This window comes from Chaetodon auriga, chromosome 4 (assembly GCF_051107435.1).
Source record: "Chaetodon auriga isolate fChaAug3 chromosome 4, fChaAug3.hap1, whole genome shotgun sequence".
NCBI classification, from domain to species: Eukaryota; Metazoa; Chordata; class Actinopteri; order Chaetodontiformes; family Chaetodontidae; genus Chaetodon; species Chaetodon auriga.
The window spans coordinates 8,431,364-8,452,548 of record NC_135077.1 but is presented as its reverse complement, the minus strand read 5'-3'; the positions used below and the strand labels follow the sequence as shown (position 1 = coordinate 8,452,548).

The 21,185-nt window shown below is 42.9% G+C and overlaps 1 protein-coding gene across 1 annotated transcript; it reads left to right on the top strand.

Moving 5' to 3' along the window:
- Positions 1-60: 60 nt before the first annotated feature.
- Positions 61-16,591, top strand: LOC143319006 (uncharacterized). Its single transcript, XM_076727563.1, has 9 exons — positions 61-180; positions 247-340; positions 8,524-9,786; positions 11,879-11,980; positions 12,809-12,904; positions 13,976-14,092; positions 14,405-14,638; positions 14,937-15,286; positions 15,467-16,591. Exons 1-9 carry the CDS (start codon positions 61-63, stop codon positions 15,971-15,973), a joined length of 2,883 nt encoding a protein of 960 aa, XP_076583678.1. The 3' UTR covers positions 15,974-16,591.
- Positions 16,592-21,185: the final 4,594 nt, after the last annotated feature.

Here is a 21,185-nt window from a genome sequence, read left to right as displayed (position 1 = left end):
ATGTGCTTGTTACACTGAAAAATAAAACTTCTTAACATCTGAACATTGGTCAGAGAAGTCATGAAAGCGCTACTGGAGTTCCACAGACTACAACATGGTCGGGCAGTTTCTTCCTGCTTCTCTGCTTCAACATTCCTGATTGGTCCAGGCAGCTGCTCTGACACACAATGGCTGATATGGGTACAGTCACGGACCACCACGTCCACTGGTGTGCCCTCTGACCTTCAGCCGGAGCAGTATATATAGCCGAGGGAGACGAGGGGAAGGCCCCTGGCAGCCAAAATGAAGTCTCTGCCGTCTGTGTGCTGCTTGCTGTCTCTGCTGGCCCTGTCTGCTGCAGGTAAGGTGGAGGGCAATGGGTTTTGGGTGAAATATTTCAGGGTTTCAGTGCCTTTGGATGCACTTTAGGGACTTTTTTGAGCAGGTGCGGTGTGTGAAATGCCATTTCAGTGCAGTCGGATAGCTGCAGATGTATTTGGTCTGTGTCTTTCAGCATATGCAGCAATGTATGTCTGGCTGAGACTGTGGCCAAAGATTGAATAGGTCATTAACGAAGGAAAGGTTAAACATCTTTTCCACTCAGTTGTTTGAGTCAGTGACTATAAATATGCAACTAAATGAGTTCCATTTATTACGTATGGATTGATTTTGCTTCCTGCCAGTCTGAGTTTCATACACCCTCCATTGCCTCTTTTCTGACCTAAAGTAGCCAGAGTTGGTTTGAAATATATTTCAATTTTTGACATCTTCACACACCACAGCATTCATCAACTCAGCAGACTGGGCAAGAAAAGTGTACCATATGTTGTCGTGGGTGCAGCGCCGAGCCTTGTGGTTGTACAAGAGAGTCATGGCTGAGGTGTGACACCAGCTGATGGAAACTGTCCTGTCTGCTGCTTGTTCTCTCTGCCCTGGAGAGCACCGCAGTGACAGCACTGACAGAGTGGCTTGGACTCACTACAAAGAGTCATACTCACTGCTGCAGCCAAAGCAAAAAAGCTGGCTGAATTTATTTGTTTTCCCTCTGGATCTACTTTGGGTTGACTGTCTTTTCACAGCTATTTGCATGCATGTGTGTAACTCTACCAGTGAGATTTTTGGCACTTGATGATTCACAGGCTTACCTTTAATTCAGTGTCAAAAGAATTAATGCAGTTTTAGGCTGAGTAAATCAGAAATGTCAGCGCCGACACACTTATATAGAGTTAAACTGTGGAGATTTGTACATCACAGTTGCTGATCTGCTTGTTTCCAGGCTGTTGTCATGTTTTGTTAAAGTGGAGGCAGAGAACATCCTTGTCTGCCCTTGCACTGGTTCATTTTGGCCTCTACAAGTTGCCGTAGTCAGGTGTCAGGCGTCATTCAGACAAAGTCACCAGATACTGTGGTCACCAGTGCCATGCACTGATACAAATCTCTTTAAGGCCCTCAGGAACGCACTCACATCTCTATAATGTACATAGACACGCAGACTTACACATGCTTGAAATGACAAGACAACCATAAAGTCATACACGAGTACAATAAAGTTGACAGCTAAAGTCAGTGCAGCATTAAATGTATCAAAAATGCCTCATCAGTTCAGCTCGGCTCTGTCCGCAGAGCTGCTAATCTGTCATTTCAGTCAGCAGGGTCTATGTCAAGGGGATGTCCCAGCTAAAACAGGCATAAGAGAGCACAGCGGAGGGCATGCAGGACCACAGTTCAGTAGCCAAGCAGCTGGACTGTTTGAAGTTACATAAGAAGACAATCAAACACTATCAAAATTTGAGGTCAGTGGAAAAAAGCAGTAGAAGTAATGACAGAGCTGAAGTGGTAAGATCCTCCCCTCCACACATCCCATTTAGATGTGTGAGAGAAAGTATGAGATCTGACAAAAATAGCAAACAATGAAGAGATAAATAGCTGAGTGTTACATGTTCATTAAGTGAGAACATGCGTGTGTATGTGTGTGAGTGTGTGTGTGTGTGTGTGTGTGTGTGTGTGTGTGTGTGTGTGTGTGTGTTGCCTTGTCTTTCTATATTTCAGGGATCACAAAACCAGGAGCCCACACACAGAGCAGGGTCTGACAACTTGGTGGGGACCAAAATGCTGGAACCCACAACATAAATCATTACATAAATCATTCATTTAGGATGAAGACTCAGGTGAAGGTTAGGTTTAGGTCAAGATCAGGGTTAGGGTTAGGGTTTAAGGGTTAAGGGGTAAGTAATGTCCACTATGTAATGTCCACACAGGTGATAAAAAAGGGATGTGTGTGTGTGTGTATGTCTGCAAAAACGTGTTGCTGCAGCCATGGCAGCGATAAGTGGAGCTGTGCAGATAAATAAATTAAAAAGCACAACACTCACCTCGGGCTAAAAAGCCTTAATGAATTCGTCTAGATGCTGAGACAGGTGCTGATTTCTTTTTAATGAGCCGGAAATGCACCCCACTGCTGGCTGCATGTTTGTGTACCTGTGCACTTTTGTTTTAGGCACTGCTGTCTAAAAAGAAGAAGAACTCATCAGTCATCGAGGCTATCATGGCCAACTTACGCAGTGAGCAGGGTGCATGTCATCAGTACGAGTGCTGACGCATTTATTGTTCCTGCTCTTTAAAGAGGCACTGCGTCACGCACAGCCGTTGCAGGGGATGTAAGCAATAGTGCCGCAGAGTTGCAGGCCAGCCTCATGACAATCACAGGGAGCAGAGGAGCGCCACGCTTCCTGAAAATAGGAATGGAATTATCCCTCCTTCTTTGCACCCTCTGACTCATTGTGGGACTATTTCTGTCTCAAAGATGTACCATCCAGCACACAGGCACCTGTCCCGTTCTATCCCCACGACACTGTGCTCTGGCCAGGCTTCACTGCAGCAACAAGCAGGGTGAGGAACCACCACAGAGGCACGTTACACTAAACTTTGATGGTGGTAGAAGCAGACACAACACTAATAACTCCAGATAAACAGTGTTGTTTATCAGACACACTCATTCGGATGGCATACTTTGATACCCCCGCAATGTAATGATCATAATGAATAATTCTACAACATACTTTTTTGTATTTAGAAAATGTGTAGCACATTTCATACTGATGCTTTAGGCATCTTAAAGATTGTGTGTAGGATTTATGTGGATCTATGGCAGAATATGGCAGAAATGGAATATCATATTCATAAGTATGTTTCCATTATTGTATAATCACCTGAAAATAAGAGTTGTTGTGTTTTTGTTACCTTAGAATGAGCTCTTTATATTTACAGACCACCATGTTTCTACAGTAGCTGAGAATCTGCAACCTCACCACCATATGTCCCTAAATCCTACACACTGGCCCTTTAAATTATAACAGAAACATTGCAAATTAATGAAGAAAATACTGTCAACAATCCCATTTTAAAGCTGCACTAAGCAATATTTTAACATCATCAGTGGATTAAATGACCTTGTATACTGTGAAAGAGCACATTCATAATGACAAACACACAGAAAACTATTACCCAACTCTGCAGTTTCCCTCAGCCCTTCCATGCATTTTATTGTTTTTTAGCTAATTGTTTCGGTTTCACAGCCTGGAACTTTACTGTTTTGGTTCGCTCTCGCCGCTCTCATCACCCTGCTTTTCAGTCGCAGCAGGTAGCAAACTGTACGCTACCTGTCCAGCACCAAACAGCAGACAGCAAACAGCTGCTGAACACAGCGGAGCATTTAGCAGCTAAAGAGCCAGATACACTTCTCAGCAGTTGGTTGAAACCAAAGCAGAGCAAAAAAGAAGAGTCAATATTATTCATCAACATACACTGATCAACATTGATCAATATCCAACTTCTGTATTATTCACTCACAGCCTGGGATGCTGAATGAAGACACTTTATTTTCATTCTTTGAGTACTCTGTATGTAAATAAAAATATAATTTCTCTGCAATTATGCTCATTAAATTGTTATCCTTATTGCTCACAGTAGCCTGACGCTACAATGAATGAGCGTCCAGGAGTATATAACTGTTCCATCAGGGTTCCCAGGCAGATAGTGACCATCCCATCTGGTGTCATGAGTAACAGGATCATAGTTTGAGTAGTATGCAGGATCACAGAAAAAAAAAAAAAAATACATGTAAGTTAACAAGACTAAGAGTCTAGCAACTCTGTGATACAAGCGTCAACATGCTAATATGCTAAAAATGACAACGCTAACGTGGTGATGTTTAGCAGGTTTACCATGTTCACCATCTTTGCATGCTAACACATGATCAGATGAAAAGTTAAGGGATCACAGAAGTTAGCAGGATTTATCCCCATCTGAACCCCCCCACCCCACCCACCCACGCATCTTCCTCATCTTCCTAATGATGTTAACTTTAATTCGACCTAGCCATCACTGGCCACTGCCCCAGCAGAAAATGATCTCTCCACTTTATCTTCACAACTCTCTCGAGGCACTCAGTGTGAAGAAAAGCCAGGACACTAAATTCAGCTTGTATGATTGCCGGCCCCTTGTGGTTCCATTATTCATCATTCTTATGTTGTATTTTCTTTCAACGCTTACAGGAACACTGACTTTATCCTAAATCATCACATCATGTGCAAAAATATCTGCCTCCTACATAAACCAGGCGGGTAGTGCATCACAACCTTTAGCACATTTACCTTCTGTAATATAACATAAACAAACCAGTAAATGGTCAATAGGGATTGACCTTGTTATGTAATGTCACTTCACTTTGGCAACTGATGCATCTTCACTGATGCACTTGAGGATCTTGGCTGCTGCTGCTGCTCATGTTACAACACAGACGATGCTATAGTGCTGTGCCTTTGGCCAACATCCAAACCTCCCTCATGGCTCAATCACGACAGCATTACTGAGCTCCCTCCTCATGAATGCCAGACAGTCACAGCCAGGCCGAGTGACAGCGAAGGAGTACATGATTAATATTCTCTTAACACTGAAAATTATATCACAGTAACACTTAAAAGAGCAAATCTGGCCTGGTAAAGATCAGCAGACCTTTACACCCCAATTTTCAGTAGAGGTGATTTCTGTGCTGGATTTTATTCTTTATCTCTTCTTGAACAACTCTAGACAACTGTCACTTCTGGTAAAAGCCAAGAGCAAAGCGATTATCACAATGCAGAAAAACCATATGGAAAAAAAAATCTCTTCATCTGCACAGTTTGCACACAGTGTGGGTGCTTTGGGACTGACAGCTTGACGTTCTCTGGTCACTAACGCTGACAATCCCCTCAGGAGGTGATAAGCTAACACAGCTTCCAGATACAAGAGGTGACAAGCAGCATCACGAGAACAAAATTGTTTGATGCGTGATTCAGGGCCTTAAAATAAGGCAAAGAAGCCGTCATGGAGGACGGTGCAGGAGGGGGAGAGGACATGGAGTCCTGCTAGCATCATTTAGGATGATTAGATGAGCACTAAGCCTTCCATAGCCTAAAGTATACATGAAGCAGATGATCTTGGTTTGGTGGACTTTCATATTCACATTTAAAACAGCAGTAGCCATACTACTGCAGGTGCAGAGGTGATGTGACACGTCATGTAAGGTAAGCATATTATCAGAACAGAAGCAATGGCCTTTACTGGCACAAAGTTCCGGACTTCAAAGCTTAGGAGGAAAGGTTCCCTTCTACATCTGCTGTGATACTAGGCCAGTGATTAGAAAGACTTACTGTTGCTGTGGAGGCCATTTGAAATGTCACAGCAGGAAAAGCACAGGTGTAGCTAATGACACTAATGAGGGCTCTGTTCTATTTATGTATAGCTCAGTATGCCATGCCAGTCAGGCAGCATGCACAATGCTAGGACGCTGGAACTGGAACACCTAAATGGAAAAGAGCCACTGTTTACTTTATGAACTTAGAAGCTTACAAGCTTTTCCTTTCTACAGCAAGACAAATGCCTGCTACTTCTTTTGTCTTGCTGACTCACTTCTAATTTCATTGGCCCAATTAATTACAGCCCCAACACACCCATCCACAGGGGCTTTCACTCATGGTGCCTGACTGGACCTCAGGACTGGACTTGACGGACTAATTAGTCAAAGTGACTGAGAACACCTGGGTGAGAAGAGAAATCGCTAACTGAACAGGATGCCGCTAGTTTAGGTGTCACATTAACACAATAATTGTATGTTTCAAATGACAACGTGAAACATGACAATATGAAATGGTTTGCTTGTAAAGATGAGTCTACAGAGAAATTATCACCTCGACTTTACGTGACTTTATTAAGATTTAAGATATCTGTGACCTTGATTGTGACGTTGTTTAGCCATCTAGCAACTTTACTGTTTTGGTTCACTATTACCGTCTCACGGTGTCGTTTTCAGCTGCAGCAGGCGGCTGTTTTCCATGAAAAAGCTCTGAAAGAAGACTGTACACGATCTGCTCAGCACCAAACAGCTGACGAACACAGTTAGCATATAGCTGGTGAACATATTGGAGCATTTAGCAGCTAAAAAGAGACCAGTGGTGGAGACCAAAAACAGAGCTAAAAGAGAGAGCATTGGACTTATATTCATCAGGTGGCCCAGAGACAAGATACAAAAAAAGTTGGTGAGGATTTGTCATTGTTGTGTTAACCACTTGCTCCAGCCTCCCCCCAAGTTGCCCAAAAAAAATCAGGTTTAACAGTTTAAGAAAAGCTGCTAAAGCTAAAGCTAAAGCTGTCGTCACAAGTGTTAGCTTCTTCCCTAGCATTAGCCTGCTCGCTCATGATGGGCGCTGAGCCAGAAGTCTTATGAACGTGTAAATCCCGTGACAGCTGCCTACAGCTATTAGTCTTCATCCTACACACTGATCCCATCTTGTAACATGAACTGTAGACATGCATTTAGATGCCTCATATCACACAGTGTACCACTGTGCCTTCCACAGTCTTAAGATCTCACAGACAGTTATAATTAAATAGAGGTTGTGGCCTTGCTCTCTCTGTACGCTGTGATTGTGAAGAGTATCTAATAGGCATATGCATGTGGTGTAACAGAGAGGGGGTCCCCTGCTTTAGCTGTGATTGTTTGAAGCCATATCTATATGATCCAGAGGGACAGTGATGTCTGACCTGGAATCGAATTTAGGAAAATATCAATGCACAGATATTAATAGATAGATAAGAGGCACAGACATGTATGAGAGAATATGACGAATAAGAGAAGAGGACATCCCACAGGGTAAAAGTCACTATGCCTCTTGCACATTACACTGGCTGTCAATGGAGTCCTAAATCAAAGTTAATGCTTGTACAAGTGTAATTATTTTTATGGATGTTGAATATCAGCAATAAAATATATATATATATATTGTGGCCAATTATTGTGTCAGACTAAAACCAAATATATCTGTATCAAGCTTCATTCTGGTCAACCTTACAGATTTACATTCAGTGTGTGTTTAGTTGTGAACAGATGTTCAGTTGTGTTTTCCTTATTTTGATGAGATTTGATTTGAAGTGGCTTTTCAATAGAGAGAGCATTCATTCACCAGGGTTTTGGGTTTTTTGGAAAGTAAAAAAGCAGTAATATGACCTGATTTTTTGCAGTAAAAATGCGAAAATGTCTCTTTTTTGCTGACATTTTCTTCATGGAAATTCCTATTAATTAAGTTTTTTAAAACTTTAAAACAGTGATAAATGTTTACGATAATGAATTCATCCTTGTATTCCAAGTCATCCTGTCCACTCAGCTGTTTTCTTTTGGATCCTCTTCACAACTGTCTACTGCACGTTGGCCTCAAATAGTCCATGCTCTACTGTCACCATTCAAGGAGCTGAAATCTGAGTCGTATTTCGGGGGTGGAGAACATCTGATCTGCTCTGTTCTTGCACAGTGACTGAGCACTAGTCAAGCACTGACATAACAAACAAAGATGACTGGTCAGCAGATGTCCTGTTAGTTTACAACGTGCAGCCTGATTGGTCAGAGCTGCATTTCAATGCGTTTGCTTTGTCTCATATTTTTCAGCCTTATGGATGACTGCTGAGACAACCTTTCAGTCACTATAAGTGTCATCTCATATTTCACCGCTGTATTCTAACTTTATCAGTCCCAGCAGGCCACAGTCTACCCACCTACTATTTAAGTTTTTGTCTTTAATTTATTAGCTAGTTAGCTAGAGTTGTTGGCACGTCCACCAAAACCCTCAAAGATGCCACTGATCAGTTGTGTTACTGCTCAGGAATGAACTCTCATGTATGGCATATAACACAATGCACTGAGCATTTTTGGTGGACCAAAAGGGTTCACACACAGTTCTTAAGCTTCTCCCTGACTTCATCAGTTAATAGGTGGAATATAACATGCCTCTATCGCTGTGCGTGTGTTTTGCCAACAAACAAGAGTGAATTCCTTTAAAAAGTTTATGTTTCTTGTTCTAATCAAGGAGGAATTCTACATTTTTTACTTGAAGATCATTTTGGTTTTGTTGTAAAACAGTGCTGATCAAAGACTCTCATGCCTTCAAAATGTTTTTGAAGTGAGACACCAGCACAGAAAGTTATCTTGTCTAATCACATTTTTCCTCCATTTAGAGCTCCTGGCAGGGTCCTCCATCCATGATGAGGAGCCTCTGGTGCATCTGCAGCTCCAGCAACCAGAGGGAGACCTCTTCTCCTGCAGATGTGACACGACAGAGGAGCACACCAGCCAGAGTTCCTCCAATGACACCCCAGCCCCGGAGAGGGCCATGTGTCAGCCCTGCACCAAACCAGCATCAGCTTTAGAAACTGAAGAAGAGCCAGCTTCCACTTCAGAGCATGAGGAGGAAGAGGAGGAGGAAGCAGCCCCTGTGGAGGAGGATACTTCCACTGTTGAGGTAACAAGTGATGGAGAAGAAGCACAAGAGGAGGAAGCTTCCCAGGAAGAAGTAGAAGAAGAGGAAGTGACATCTGAGGAGGAGACTGAGGCAGAGCCTGTAGAGGAGGCTGAGTCAGAAGAGGATCAAAGTGTGGAGGACGAGGAAGTGGCTGAGGAGGCTGCATCATCTGAAGAGGAGGAGGAGGTAGCTGAAGTTGAGGAAGAGGAGGAGAAAACTGAGGAAATAGAGGAGGAAGCAGAGGAGGAGTTATCTCATGAGGAAGAGGAAGTGACTGAATCTCAGGAAGAAGTTGCAGAAGAGGAAGAACCGGCTGCTGAGGCCGAAGAAATAGTTGAGGGAGCACAGGATGAAGATACACAGGAGGATCAGGAGGCAGCAGCTGAGGAGGAAAGCGTGGAAACTTTCCTCCATGAGGCTGAAGAGGAGGAAGCTACTCCTGCTGAGGAGGAGGTTGGAGTGGCTGATTCAGAACCAGAAGCAGAACCAGTTGAGCTTCCTCAAACAGACTCTGAACCAGAGGATACACAACCAGAGGTGACAGCAGAACCTGAGGCTGAATCAGAGGCAATTTCAGAGCCTGAATCAGAACCAGGGGTGACCCCAGAACCAGAGCATGAATCAGAACCAGAGGTGACCGCAGAACCAGAACCTGAATCAGAACCAGAGGTGACCCCAGAACCAGAGCCTGAACCAGAATCCGTGATGGCTGCAGAACCAGAGCCTGAATCAGAACCCGAGGTGACTGCAGAACCAGAGCCTGAAGTTGTTTTAGAGCTGGAGGTGATTCCAGAGCCTGAACCAGAACCAGAAGTCATCCCTGAGCCTGTTACAGAGGAGGTCACCCCAGAATTTGTAGCGAATGTGGACGTGGAAGAGAAGCCAGTAGAAACCACAGAGGAAGAGGCTCCTGCTGATGTCAAGGAGGTGACAGTGGAGGAGGTGACTGCAGAGGTGCCTGCACAGTCTCAAACCAAAGGTATAAAAAGAGAACACCATGTGGGTCTAACTTTTATGAAGCATTTCAGTTAATCTCCTGTCATCCCAGAAGTAAAGCTGCAGCAGAAGATAACTGAACACAGAGGCTGATGTCTCGCCTTCATTCTGTCAGACAAGTAGAGCAGGAGAGGTCCTGTTACAGTCAGTCTGTCCCCATCCAACCGCTGCTTCTGTAATTAAGGAAGCATGCCATTTTCTGGGTTTTGACACCTGCTATAATAGATGATGGCTGAGTCTTAAAGGGGTTTCCCATCTCTTCCTCTGATCCCACTTCAGTGCTTCATTCATGGCACTACAGAGTGAGAGAATTGGAGGTTATCCACAGGGTATCCTCAGTCATTTTCTCTTAAAAAGTGAGTATGGAAGGACAGACACAGCAGAGCACAAAAATGAGAGAAAGAGAGAGAGACGGAAAAAAAATCAAAACATACTAAATTCATGAGATGAGAGAAAGGAGATAAAGAAAGTCTCATCTTACCTTATCTCTTATTAGTTCTCTCTAAGTTGTAATGAATGACTTTATCAAATCATTCCTAAATGTTTTAAAGGGCCATTAATAAGGACAGTTTTAGGGTTGATGGTGTTTATCCTCATCTATCATTACTTGCTTTGTCTTCTAAGTTTGTGCTTTGATTCACTTTGAAGACCCCTCTAATGACCCATCTGACCACTTAACTTGAGGAAATGAGCTGCGGGGTAAAATGAATTCATTAATAACTCATTCAGAGGAGGATAAACACCAGCCAAAGGGATTTTTCACAGCCCGTCAACACACAAGCTGTTCTCACAAAAGGCTGATCGCTGACCTATAAAATGCTCAAACATCATTTTCTAACTTTGTATAAAGCTCCATATAAAATGCGAGTCTTGTTTCACTCTAACTTCCTCAGGTCATGAAATGACAGCAAAGAGTCTCTATCTTCCTCTCTTCTTCTCTTTCTCTCTCAGGAATGCCGAACCCCCTGAATATGACACTGTGTGTAGTTAAAGGGGAATTAGCAACAACCTCTGGTACAGAAATAAACAAACCAAAATAGCAGAGGAAAGGAATAGACAGATGGATGGACAACAGCGTGATATAACAGTTGGGCCTGTACTCAGCTCAGATGGTCTGGTCAGTCACAGCTAAGGAAATCATTCACTTGAGCTTTTAGTAATTGCCTTTGACAGCTTTAGTGGAGAAGAGGACGTGGTTCATCTCACAGATTTCGCTGCTAAATTATTTTCCAGGCATTCTTTGTCAGACTGAGCATTACTATTTTCCAGTAGTAGAAGAAATACTCAGATGCTTTACTTAAGTGAAAATACTGATACCACACACTGAAAATAGTCCTGCAAAACCTTGCATTTGTAAAAAGTGTATAAGTATTTTCACCAAAATGTACTTAAGTTTGAGAAGTACGAGTAGTCATTGTGCAGTAACATGGTTCCTGTCAGTGTTTTACTATCATGTGATATTTTTGTATTAATATTACTGCTGCATTCATGCTGCATTTTGATGTAGATGTTTAAGGTTGAGCTCATTTTAACTACTTTATATACTGGGGGGTAGTTTAATCAGCAGCGACGCATCATTGGAGCATCGCTGTCCTGTGAGAACCACTAATTAACTAAAGAGTCAACTTTTCATGGGCTCAGAAAAACAGCCCTGTTTCATCTTTGTGATGATGTATTTTCCAGCTAATCTGAGAAGGTTTATAATAGTTTCATTTTGGAAGTGGGATAATTTTCCATCACCTTTAATCCCTCAGTTTATCAGTTTATTAAAATTCAAAATCACCTGATTTGGAGGTGCATGGTTTACACTGGACAGGAAGGGTATGAAAACTTCACTAATCTGTGAATCAACAAGTAACTTAAATTGTCAGAGAAATTCAGTTTAGTAAAAGGTACAATATTAGCCTCTGAGCTGTGAAGTATTACAAAGCTTAAAATGGAAATACTCAAGTAAAGTACACGTACCTAAGTACGTGCTTGAGCAAATGTACACACTGCAACTTTCTTACCGTCACAGGTACATACATGTCAGGGCTTTTGACCTTAAAAGTTGACTGACAGTTTGATCCAATCAGATCGTGAGGAAGACGTGTCAGCAGGCCCAGCACTGAGGGACCGCTCCCACATAGAGGACACGCTACGACTGGCTTCTGCCGAACCCTCAGCAGAGTTCTCAGGTGGGGAACAACAAGACACCTCAGAGTTACTGACATAAGACAATATGTGGTTTGCAATTTCTCTTCTTGAAATGCAATGAAAGGTCACAGGGCATCTGAAAGACTAGCCTCATTCCCACCAGCACGCACATATAAACATACACATATACACACACATACGTATACATATATATGTGTATATATACACAGTGTATATATATACCCACATCTTTCTGATCAAAAATTGGATGTTCAATGATAACATTTCGCTTCCCACCGTTTCAAATGTCTTTCAGACCGTTGCAGCAGAAATGCCTGAAGTTCTGTATTGAGATGAAATTGCAGCAGAATGTTTATAGCTACTTTGTCAATGGAAAATTAAAACAGATGTGTTTGCATGTGAATGAAAGGAAGTTTGAGACAATTTTGGGGAGCTTTTCTGCTGAAACTATTCTGAAAATTGCTTCCTGATGTCTAGGTCCTGCGGCTGTTATGTGTGAGTGTGTGTACTGTATGCTTGCACGTATGCATGTGTGTATGTGTGCAAGCGTGCAGACATGCCTTGAAGTAGGTGATTAATCAGTGCAAAAGTATAACTCTGTCCTCAGCATGAAAGCACCTCTGTTCTCTTAAACCAGATTGGTTCATGTCAGAGAGCCCAAAGTGCTGCAGCGGAGCCAGTCTCTTAATCACCTCGGCTCGTTTCAATAAACTTTATGAGGGCGATTCATCATGTACTGCCAAAGCAATTGTTGTAATCAGTGATGGTAGCGAGAACATTAATAATACTCTTGCCCAAAATATCTTCTCACTGTTACATCCTAAATATTACTCTGTCTGTCTCTCCAGCTGCTATGAAGAAGCTGTTGAATATATACCACACGGCCATCAAGCCGATTGAGCAAGCCTTCAAGTACAACGAGCTCAGACAGCACGAAGTCACAGGTAAATCAGCTTCCTGTTGCAGTTTACACCTGGATACAACTGCATGAACAGAAGCGTTAACAGTAGTTTGTTTGTTTAGGCAAATATCTGGCTTTAGAGGCCAACATCAGCAACAGTTTTGTGTCTTTTCATGACTTTAACCATGGTCCAGGTCAGACCTTGTAACATAAAACTGGAAATCAAAACAACAGTCTAATAACTTCTATTTCGAATCCTTCGGAGTCATTTTGCTGTGAGTGTTAGTCAGACACGACTCTGGCACCAAGCTGTATGAATGAAGGAAGCACTGTAAGATGTGAAGGTATTATCAGCCTCGTAATGGTAAAGAAGTAAGCTGATATTTTATGAATCATTTTCATTTTCCAACAATAAACATGTCACAAGCTCTCAAGCACCTTTATGAGTTCACCACGCCGTACAGTGCATGCAGTACACGGCTTAATAAACCGGAGTTGCACAGAAACAGCGAAGTACAAACAAAGTCATAATTAAGAAGAAATAGAGCCAGGACTTGACATTATTCAAACCAGGCACTCTGAGAAGCACAATAAGGACTCTGTCTGCTGAAAATTAAAGGGAACGTTGTGTGGGCCAGACTCCCTACAACTTTGTTCCATCGCGCTAGAGGGCAGGGAGTATTATTTATATAATGTGCAAGGAGCTGGATGGAGACTTCAGACTGTGCCATGTGACTCTGGGACCCCTCGTGGTGCAGGATGGAAAGACATGTGCACAGTCAGGATGTCAGTGTGCATGGAGAGCACCAAAGTGTTCAAAAATGTACATTTTATTTCCATCTGTCCATTTCATTTAGTTATTTCCGGTGTACTAGTGGAAATTTTAACCTGTAGTGCCCCCCCCTTCCCTTCGAGGATCATGAATATTAGTATTGTGGTCAGTATTTGACTCACATCCTCAAGCAGTATGGATGGCAAAAGAAGGTACTATTGAAGCTCAACATGGCAATTTGAAAAATAGCTTAATGATACAGCACTTTTTTTTCTACAGCATATTTTCTCTGCTGGTTCTTTCTCAAACCTTCTTTTCCTTTGTCTTTGTCACAAACTTCAGATGGCGAGGTCACCTCTAAGCCCATGGTTTTGTTCCTGGGACCGTGGAGCGTCGGCAAGTCCTCTATGATCAACTACCTGCTGGGTCTTCACGGCACCTCACAGGGACTCTACACAGGTTCATACTGATAAAACTTGATTTGACGTGGCTCGCCGTGTAAATCACCTGGTGTTTACTGACTATGCCACTTTTCATCGGTGGTGGAAAAGAATTCAGAACCTTTTCTCAAGCAAAAGTAGCATTACACAGCATAGAAATACTGTTACAAGTAAAAGTCTTGACTTTACTTGATAAAGACCAGATGCACGAGCGCTTACTGAAAGTGTCCAACCTGGAGCTGGAGTTACAGCTAGAGTCAAAAGTCGAAAGGAGGCCATCAGCCGCACGTAGACATTGTGTTAAATCGGTCCCTCTTCCTCTGTCCATCAGGCGCTGAGCCCACCACCTCAGAGTACACAGTCATAACGCACGGGGAGAAGTTTCGTACCATAGAGGGCATCGTCATGGCAGCAGACAGCTCTCGATCCTTCTCACCCCTGGAGAAGTTTGGCCAAGGCTTCCTGGAGCGGCTGGTGGGCATCGAGATGCCCCACAAGCTCCTGGAGAGGGTCACCTTAGTCGACACGCCCGGCATCATCGAAAACCGCAAGCAGCAGGAGAGAGGTGATCATCACTAAGAAATAAAAAAAAGAAAAAAAAGAAAAATCAAAGCTTCAGATAGCTAACACTCATTATTTGTTGTTTGTGCCGTGGTCATGGGCTAGAGGAATCTTTGCAAAAGTCACCTCATTTTTTCTGTACGACATACATGTGCTGACTCCTGAACCAGAAATCCCACCAACATGAGTTTGACCTGTTTCTGTCAACAAAAAATACTCCAAGACAAAGCTTCTCATATGTGAAATGTTGAAATAACTAAAGCGTTTATCTCACTGTGTATCTCCTCCCTCCTCTCCCTCAGGTTACCCCTACAATGAGGTGTGCCAGTGGTTCATTGACCGCGCTGATCTCATCTTCCTGGTGTTCGACCCCACCAAGCTGGACGTGGGTGGGGAGCTGGAGATGCTCTTCAGGCAGATGAAGGGCCGCGAGTCCCAGATTCGCCTCATCCTCAACAAGGCGGACAGTCTTACCACCCAGGACCTGATGAGGGTATACGGAGCCCTGTTCTGGAGCATGGCACCCCTGATCAACGTCACAGAGCCACCGCGTGTGTACGTCAGCTCCTTCTGGCCTCAGGAGTACGCTGTGGACACCAGCCGAGAGCTCTTCATGAAGGAGGAGACCTCTCTCCTGGAGGACCTCAACCAGGTGAGACGTCTTGACTCATTTTTTGTTGACTCATGATTTTTTGATCATCTGCAGTACATGTGATATATCTTTGTGTAAGTAGTACTTGATGGTACTCTAGTCCCTCATAAGTGTAATTTTCAGTGCAATGGAAACACTCATTTTCTCTCTATCTTTTTCTGTTTCTCTTCTTTCCTGCAGGTGATTGAGAATCAGATGGAGAACAAGATTGCTTTCATCCGCCAGCATGGCATCCGTGTGCGCATCCACGCCCTGCTGGTGGACCGCTATCTCCAAACCTACTACGACAAGCTGGGCTGGTTTAGCGACCCTTACGAGGTGTTCCAAGACATTGTCAACGATCCAGACAAGTACTACATCTTCAAATCCATTCTGGCCAAGACCAACATCAGCAAGTTCGACCTGCCCAACAGGGAGGCCTACCAGGACTTCTTTGGGGTGAACCCAGTTTCCAGCTTTAAGCAGCTCTCCTACCACTGCAGCTGGACCGGCGGCTGTCTACTGGAGAAGATCGAGAGGGCTATCTCGCACGAGCTCCCAGCTCTGCTCGGCAGCGTCAGCAAGGTTGCAGACACGCCTGCATCAGCAAAGGCTGCACCGGCACCGGCACCTCCGCCTCCGCTGCCTGGCACCTGTGAGGGTCCTGAGTGTGAAGAGAAACCCAAGAATCGCTGGAGGAGGCAGTGAGATGGAGGAGAGGGATGCAGGAGGAGGAACAGAGGAGGGAGGCAGATGGCGACAGCAGCAGCAGCCAGCGGGTTTCTTGAACTAATCCCCACGGCTGTGATTTTCAGGACTGGCTGTGGGGAGACTGAACGCAAGAGTAGAAAATGTGCAGAGATGTGCGAAGCAGGCCTGCGTCAGAATACTGCTTGTTTTTACCTACACGGAGCTCCAAAATGGGTGGCTTTTATTCCATTGGGACAGTTCAGATCAGTTGTAGATGACAGAAAAGTAACCCAAATAAGTTTTATATTCTTTTCTGGGGCTGTAGAGCAACTCTTCTGGCATTTAAGTAGGTCAAAACAACCAATGAAAAGTGAACGTTTTTGACTATGGTTCGGTAGAAAAGGAAAGGCAGAAAAACAGGTTTGTGGTCCCATCTGAAGCCATCGCTGTCTGCAAAATGTGATGAAGGCCTGCAGAGGAAACAAACTTCCGTAACAAAGGTGCCCATATAACCCTTCATGTTCATGAAATCCGAGAATGGTTCTCTCCTTGTTTCTCACTGTTTTCAAGTTTGTACATTATTTTTTCTTCAGAGAAAGATGCTGGAAGTGATTGTTCTCGACCAGTGATCCAGTAAATGCTGCCACTTTTCTTTTCCGTGTTGTTTGCAAAGTCTGAATATTCAAACTGCTGTGCTGTGTTTTTACGGTTCAACCAACTGTAGCTCATCATCATGTCATATTTTCTATGGTGGCACAATCAAATAGAAAGAAGGGTGCTCTCATAGTGTTTTATTTAGCTGTGATTCAACCATGTTTAGTCACTGTACTGTACTGTACTGCACTACTGTATACCGTACTGTCATTTTTTTTTTCTCTATATTGTATTATACTATGATCATTATAGAAACATGTTTTCTCAGTTCTGCACTGAGACTGAATCGACTCAACACAGTCACGGTGTCCTCAGAACTCAGTCACTTACTCACAGCTTTCTGTTTGTGTAAACTTGTATTTAATGCCACCGAGGCCTTTTCAGCCCTCCGAACAGTTTTACGTCAGCACGGCTGCATACCACATGGGCATTTCCTTTAAAATGTAATCTTTTCCTTGTTCTATTAGGTCTGTTTGTAATTGTCATTCTTTTGAGTGATTTCTTTTGAGTAAACAAAAAAAAAAAATCTGCAGGCTTGGTTTTCTTTGTAAGGCTACAAAGACATTACAGATGAAATCTCTCTCACTGAAACAACACATAATTAATATCATTTGGTTGTTTAGCTGCAAAATGCATGGAAATGTGGGCCAAACGCAAGCCAAAAGCGCCAGCTCTCACCCTCACAACACAGTCTCTCGCTCTGCATTGGAGAAACTGCATCTTCAGAATGAAATACTGCAGACTCATAACAGCATGAATTATGAATTAGAAACACAATTAAATGTGTAACACCTGACTGAGCAAAAAAAAAACACAAAACCACATTCAGAACAAAATAGGAGGGCTGGGTGTTCTTGATAGCTGTTGGTTTATTATTCCCTGCAGTGACTATAAACAGCCACCAGGAGGCGCCTCCATTCAATGTGTTAGACCGACTCCATAGCAGAGTGCATGGCGACAAGCATGGCTTATTGCACATTGCGTAGCATATGAGTACCCTTCAACTTTTCTCTGATGATAGTTTGTCAGGATTAACTCTTGTTATAATCTCTCTACAATTAAACTGAGAGCAGAGTAAATTCTCTCTGCTGCCCAGGAATACCGTACGTGTGTATGAGCGTGAACCCCAGCAGTATTTGACAGCAGTGGCCTGTCTGAAGTTAGTTTGGTTTATTGCTAACATAAACACTCCCACAGTGATCAGATACCCAGCAATGTGGCAGAGCCAATTCAACTGTGACAAAGACTCACTCAGGTCAGCTGTAAAGCATCCGCTGAAGTGCATGTACTGAGAAGTTTCACAATTATTCAATGAAACAAAATGACACTTTTATGAGTGTAAAGCATATCGTCTAAAGTCGTAGTTGCGTGCAGCAGTTTGCAAACAATGAGAAAACAAGCTGTGACTTTCTCTATTAGGAAATGTAACATAACACAGCATCATAACCACAATTTGGCACCTCACCATGACAGATATTGTTATTGTTGACCACAATATCACATTTTCTGAGTCAAGCAGAATCAGTGCAGAAGCTTTAATCCAGTCTGATTGTCCAGATGCACACTGTGAATATATTCTGGAAGAGCTACATCTAAGAAATTCTGCACAATCTTTGTCTCCGTCACATGGAAACACCTTCTGTAGTGACATAAATGCTCATATACATTTACATGCTGTCTCTTTCCATTCATTCATTTTCCCTTTGTGGGTCTAAATAATGGATGGATGGATTGATGTCGTTTTTACCTTTTAGTTTAGAGTGGGATATCTGGTCGGGCACTGGGAGGCCGCAGTATGCGGTCTGTGGATTGGACATAGTTGCTAATAAGTGCTAAAAACTCCAGCTGTTGGCTGAAGGCTGATGGGAATGTCTCTAGCTTTGCAGGTCACTGGTCAAAGTAACGGACAAATATGATGATGGTGCTGCTTGAATAAAAGTCAGGGGATCACCAAAGTTATTACAATTCACTCAAACCAAAAATGTCAACCACATGGTGGCGCTAGAGGAAAAGTCAGGGATCACCAAAATCACTAGGATACATCATCTGGGAACCATGAATGCCTGAACCAGGTTTTGTTCCAATTCGTAGCGTAGATGTCGAGATGTTTCTCTAAAATATCACATCAGCCACAGCAGGACAACACAAACACGCCACGGCATGAACACACGTGTGCGTACGTAACACGTGCTACACATGTAAATATGTATTTGAGCTCACGTTCTGCGTATAGTCTGTGTTTGTTGAGCTGGCAGGCGGCGCTCAGAGGTTTTAGGCACAATGTTACCACAGACTTATCAGTGCAGCTTTATCAACTCAAACAAACAGGCCTCTCTTGTAAGCTGTCAAACATAAGCACGCGCACGCGCACACACACGCGCTGTATACTGAATCAGCATTATAACTGTGTCGCCTTGTTTATCTTCTTGTTGTTCACCTGCCGTTCAAAATCTCGTCAAGTTCACTATCTCCAGCTGCAAATACACTGTGGACCATAGAAACACCAGCAAGTCCATTCGTGCAACAAGAAGCACACACCACGATATTTGATATTCGATATTTAACCCACATGCTTTAGACATAAATAACAATACTGTTTCCTCTGCATGACTGCCCTCCATAACTCTTATTGTGTAATAGGTCACTGTGCAGTAAACCATCCTCCTTTCTTCTTCATGGTATTTCCTTCTTCAATACACTTGGCCTTGCAGATTAAACCTTTGTCAAACTGATAAATTCCGTGAACGCCTCTTTATTTTCTGTGCTCGGGTTGGATTGTGGAAATGTCCAAAATTATTCCACTATTAATGTAATTTCTTTGTAAAAATGAATTCTGATACAACAACAAAATAAAATAGTGAATGAAAGAATAAAGAATGGTCAAGGACATTCGTGTCCCCCCCAATATGAAAGACCGCATTTCCCAGAAAGTTTTTTGCACAAAGCATGATCGCTGCTTGACATTTGTTCCTGTTTGGAAATGGGTATTCCATCTGTCTTTTATTGTGAGATAAAGAAGTAACCGATTTTCCAAAAAGTCTGACCCCACTGCAAATACAACTTTTATTGGCAACTAATAAACTTAAAAGTAGAGAGTAGAGTGATGGATTACTGCTCTTTGTCCCTCATAATTATTTAGCTTTTTTGACTAATTCAAGCCAAATTTCAGATTCTTATTTCACAGGAGTCTCAAAAGTCTACTTTTTAATTGTATAATGTGACGCCATTATGACCTAGTTCACTGCTTTTGGCCAAAACGTATGTTTTCAAGAGGCAGTTATATCAAAGTAACAGATCCTAATTGCCTAAAAGTCTAGTTCGTTTACTTCCAATGTATTGTGATGCTTTATTCTTTATTCTGTCTTTGGATCCCCAGTAGCTTCCACATAGTGGTTGGTAGTCTTCTGAGCATCCACACAAACACAACAGACAACAACCTGAAATACAGACATCAATAAGACAAATAAGCAACATCAGCCAAAAACAGAAATCAGAAAATCAAATGACTGTACACATGAAACAACAAATAACAACAACATAATATAATGTTGTTTAACGGTAAATAGGAAAGACTGGAATCTATGAAATAATAGTTTGGAAATACCATTAATCTCAAATATGAGGAAGTAGGCTACTTGATAACTGAGCTCTTGGGAGTGAAATAGCTTCAGGTCCAAGGACTGATATTTCATACAAAACCAACCATGCTGATAAAGACGCTGTAACTGTCATGGCAGGACACCTCTATTTCTAGCCTGTGGTTGATTAAAAATGTTTCTAAGCACCATTGAGTGACTCAGTAGCACGCGTCGGGTGTGAAAGAGCGACGAAAATCAGACAGTGACGCTTTTACAACTAGAGACTGTTAAGGCAGATATTCACGTGTGACTTGAACGTAGCAGAGCTCCAGTCTGGACACCCACCCACCAACTGTCGAGTCAAGACAGAGACAAGCAGGAAGGTACCGGAAGTCTGTCAGCCTTCAAATTAAAGGCGCTAAATTGTTTGTTGTTTTACTTTGTTACTAGTTTGATAAATATTGAATTTTTAGGGTCTGGTTTGACGTTATTTTGTTAAAGAATTGCTGCTACGTATCGTGTAGTAACGTTGCGTAATTACATGCACGTTGACGTCTTGGTCACGTTAGCCTTTTAAGAAGCTAGCTAACGTTAAGAATCCTCTGGGTGGACACCTGACTTTTACTATTTTGCTTTTATTGGGGGGTTTAAATAACCGAACCTCATGCTTTTGCCCACCTTTGGATGAAGCTTCTTTAACCAACAAAACACTCTTTATCAAAGCTTTTCTGTACCCGGTTGCTTTTTCCGTGACCACCACAAGCTCATGTGAACGAGTTTGTTTCATCACGCGTAAACATTCAACTTTCTTTCTGGTCTTCTTGAAAGGCAACAGCGGAAACCGAGTTTTGTGTGTGTGTGTGTGTGTGTGTGTGTGTGTGTGTGTGTGTGTGTGTGTGTGTGTGTGTGTGTGTGTGTGTGCACTGTGGTTTGCTTGACAGGCTGGTCCCACCAACCCGCACCGCCGCAACAGCTGGGGGAGGATTTCCGACCCAGTC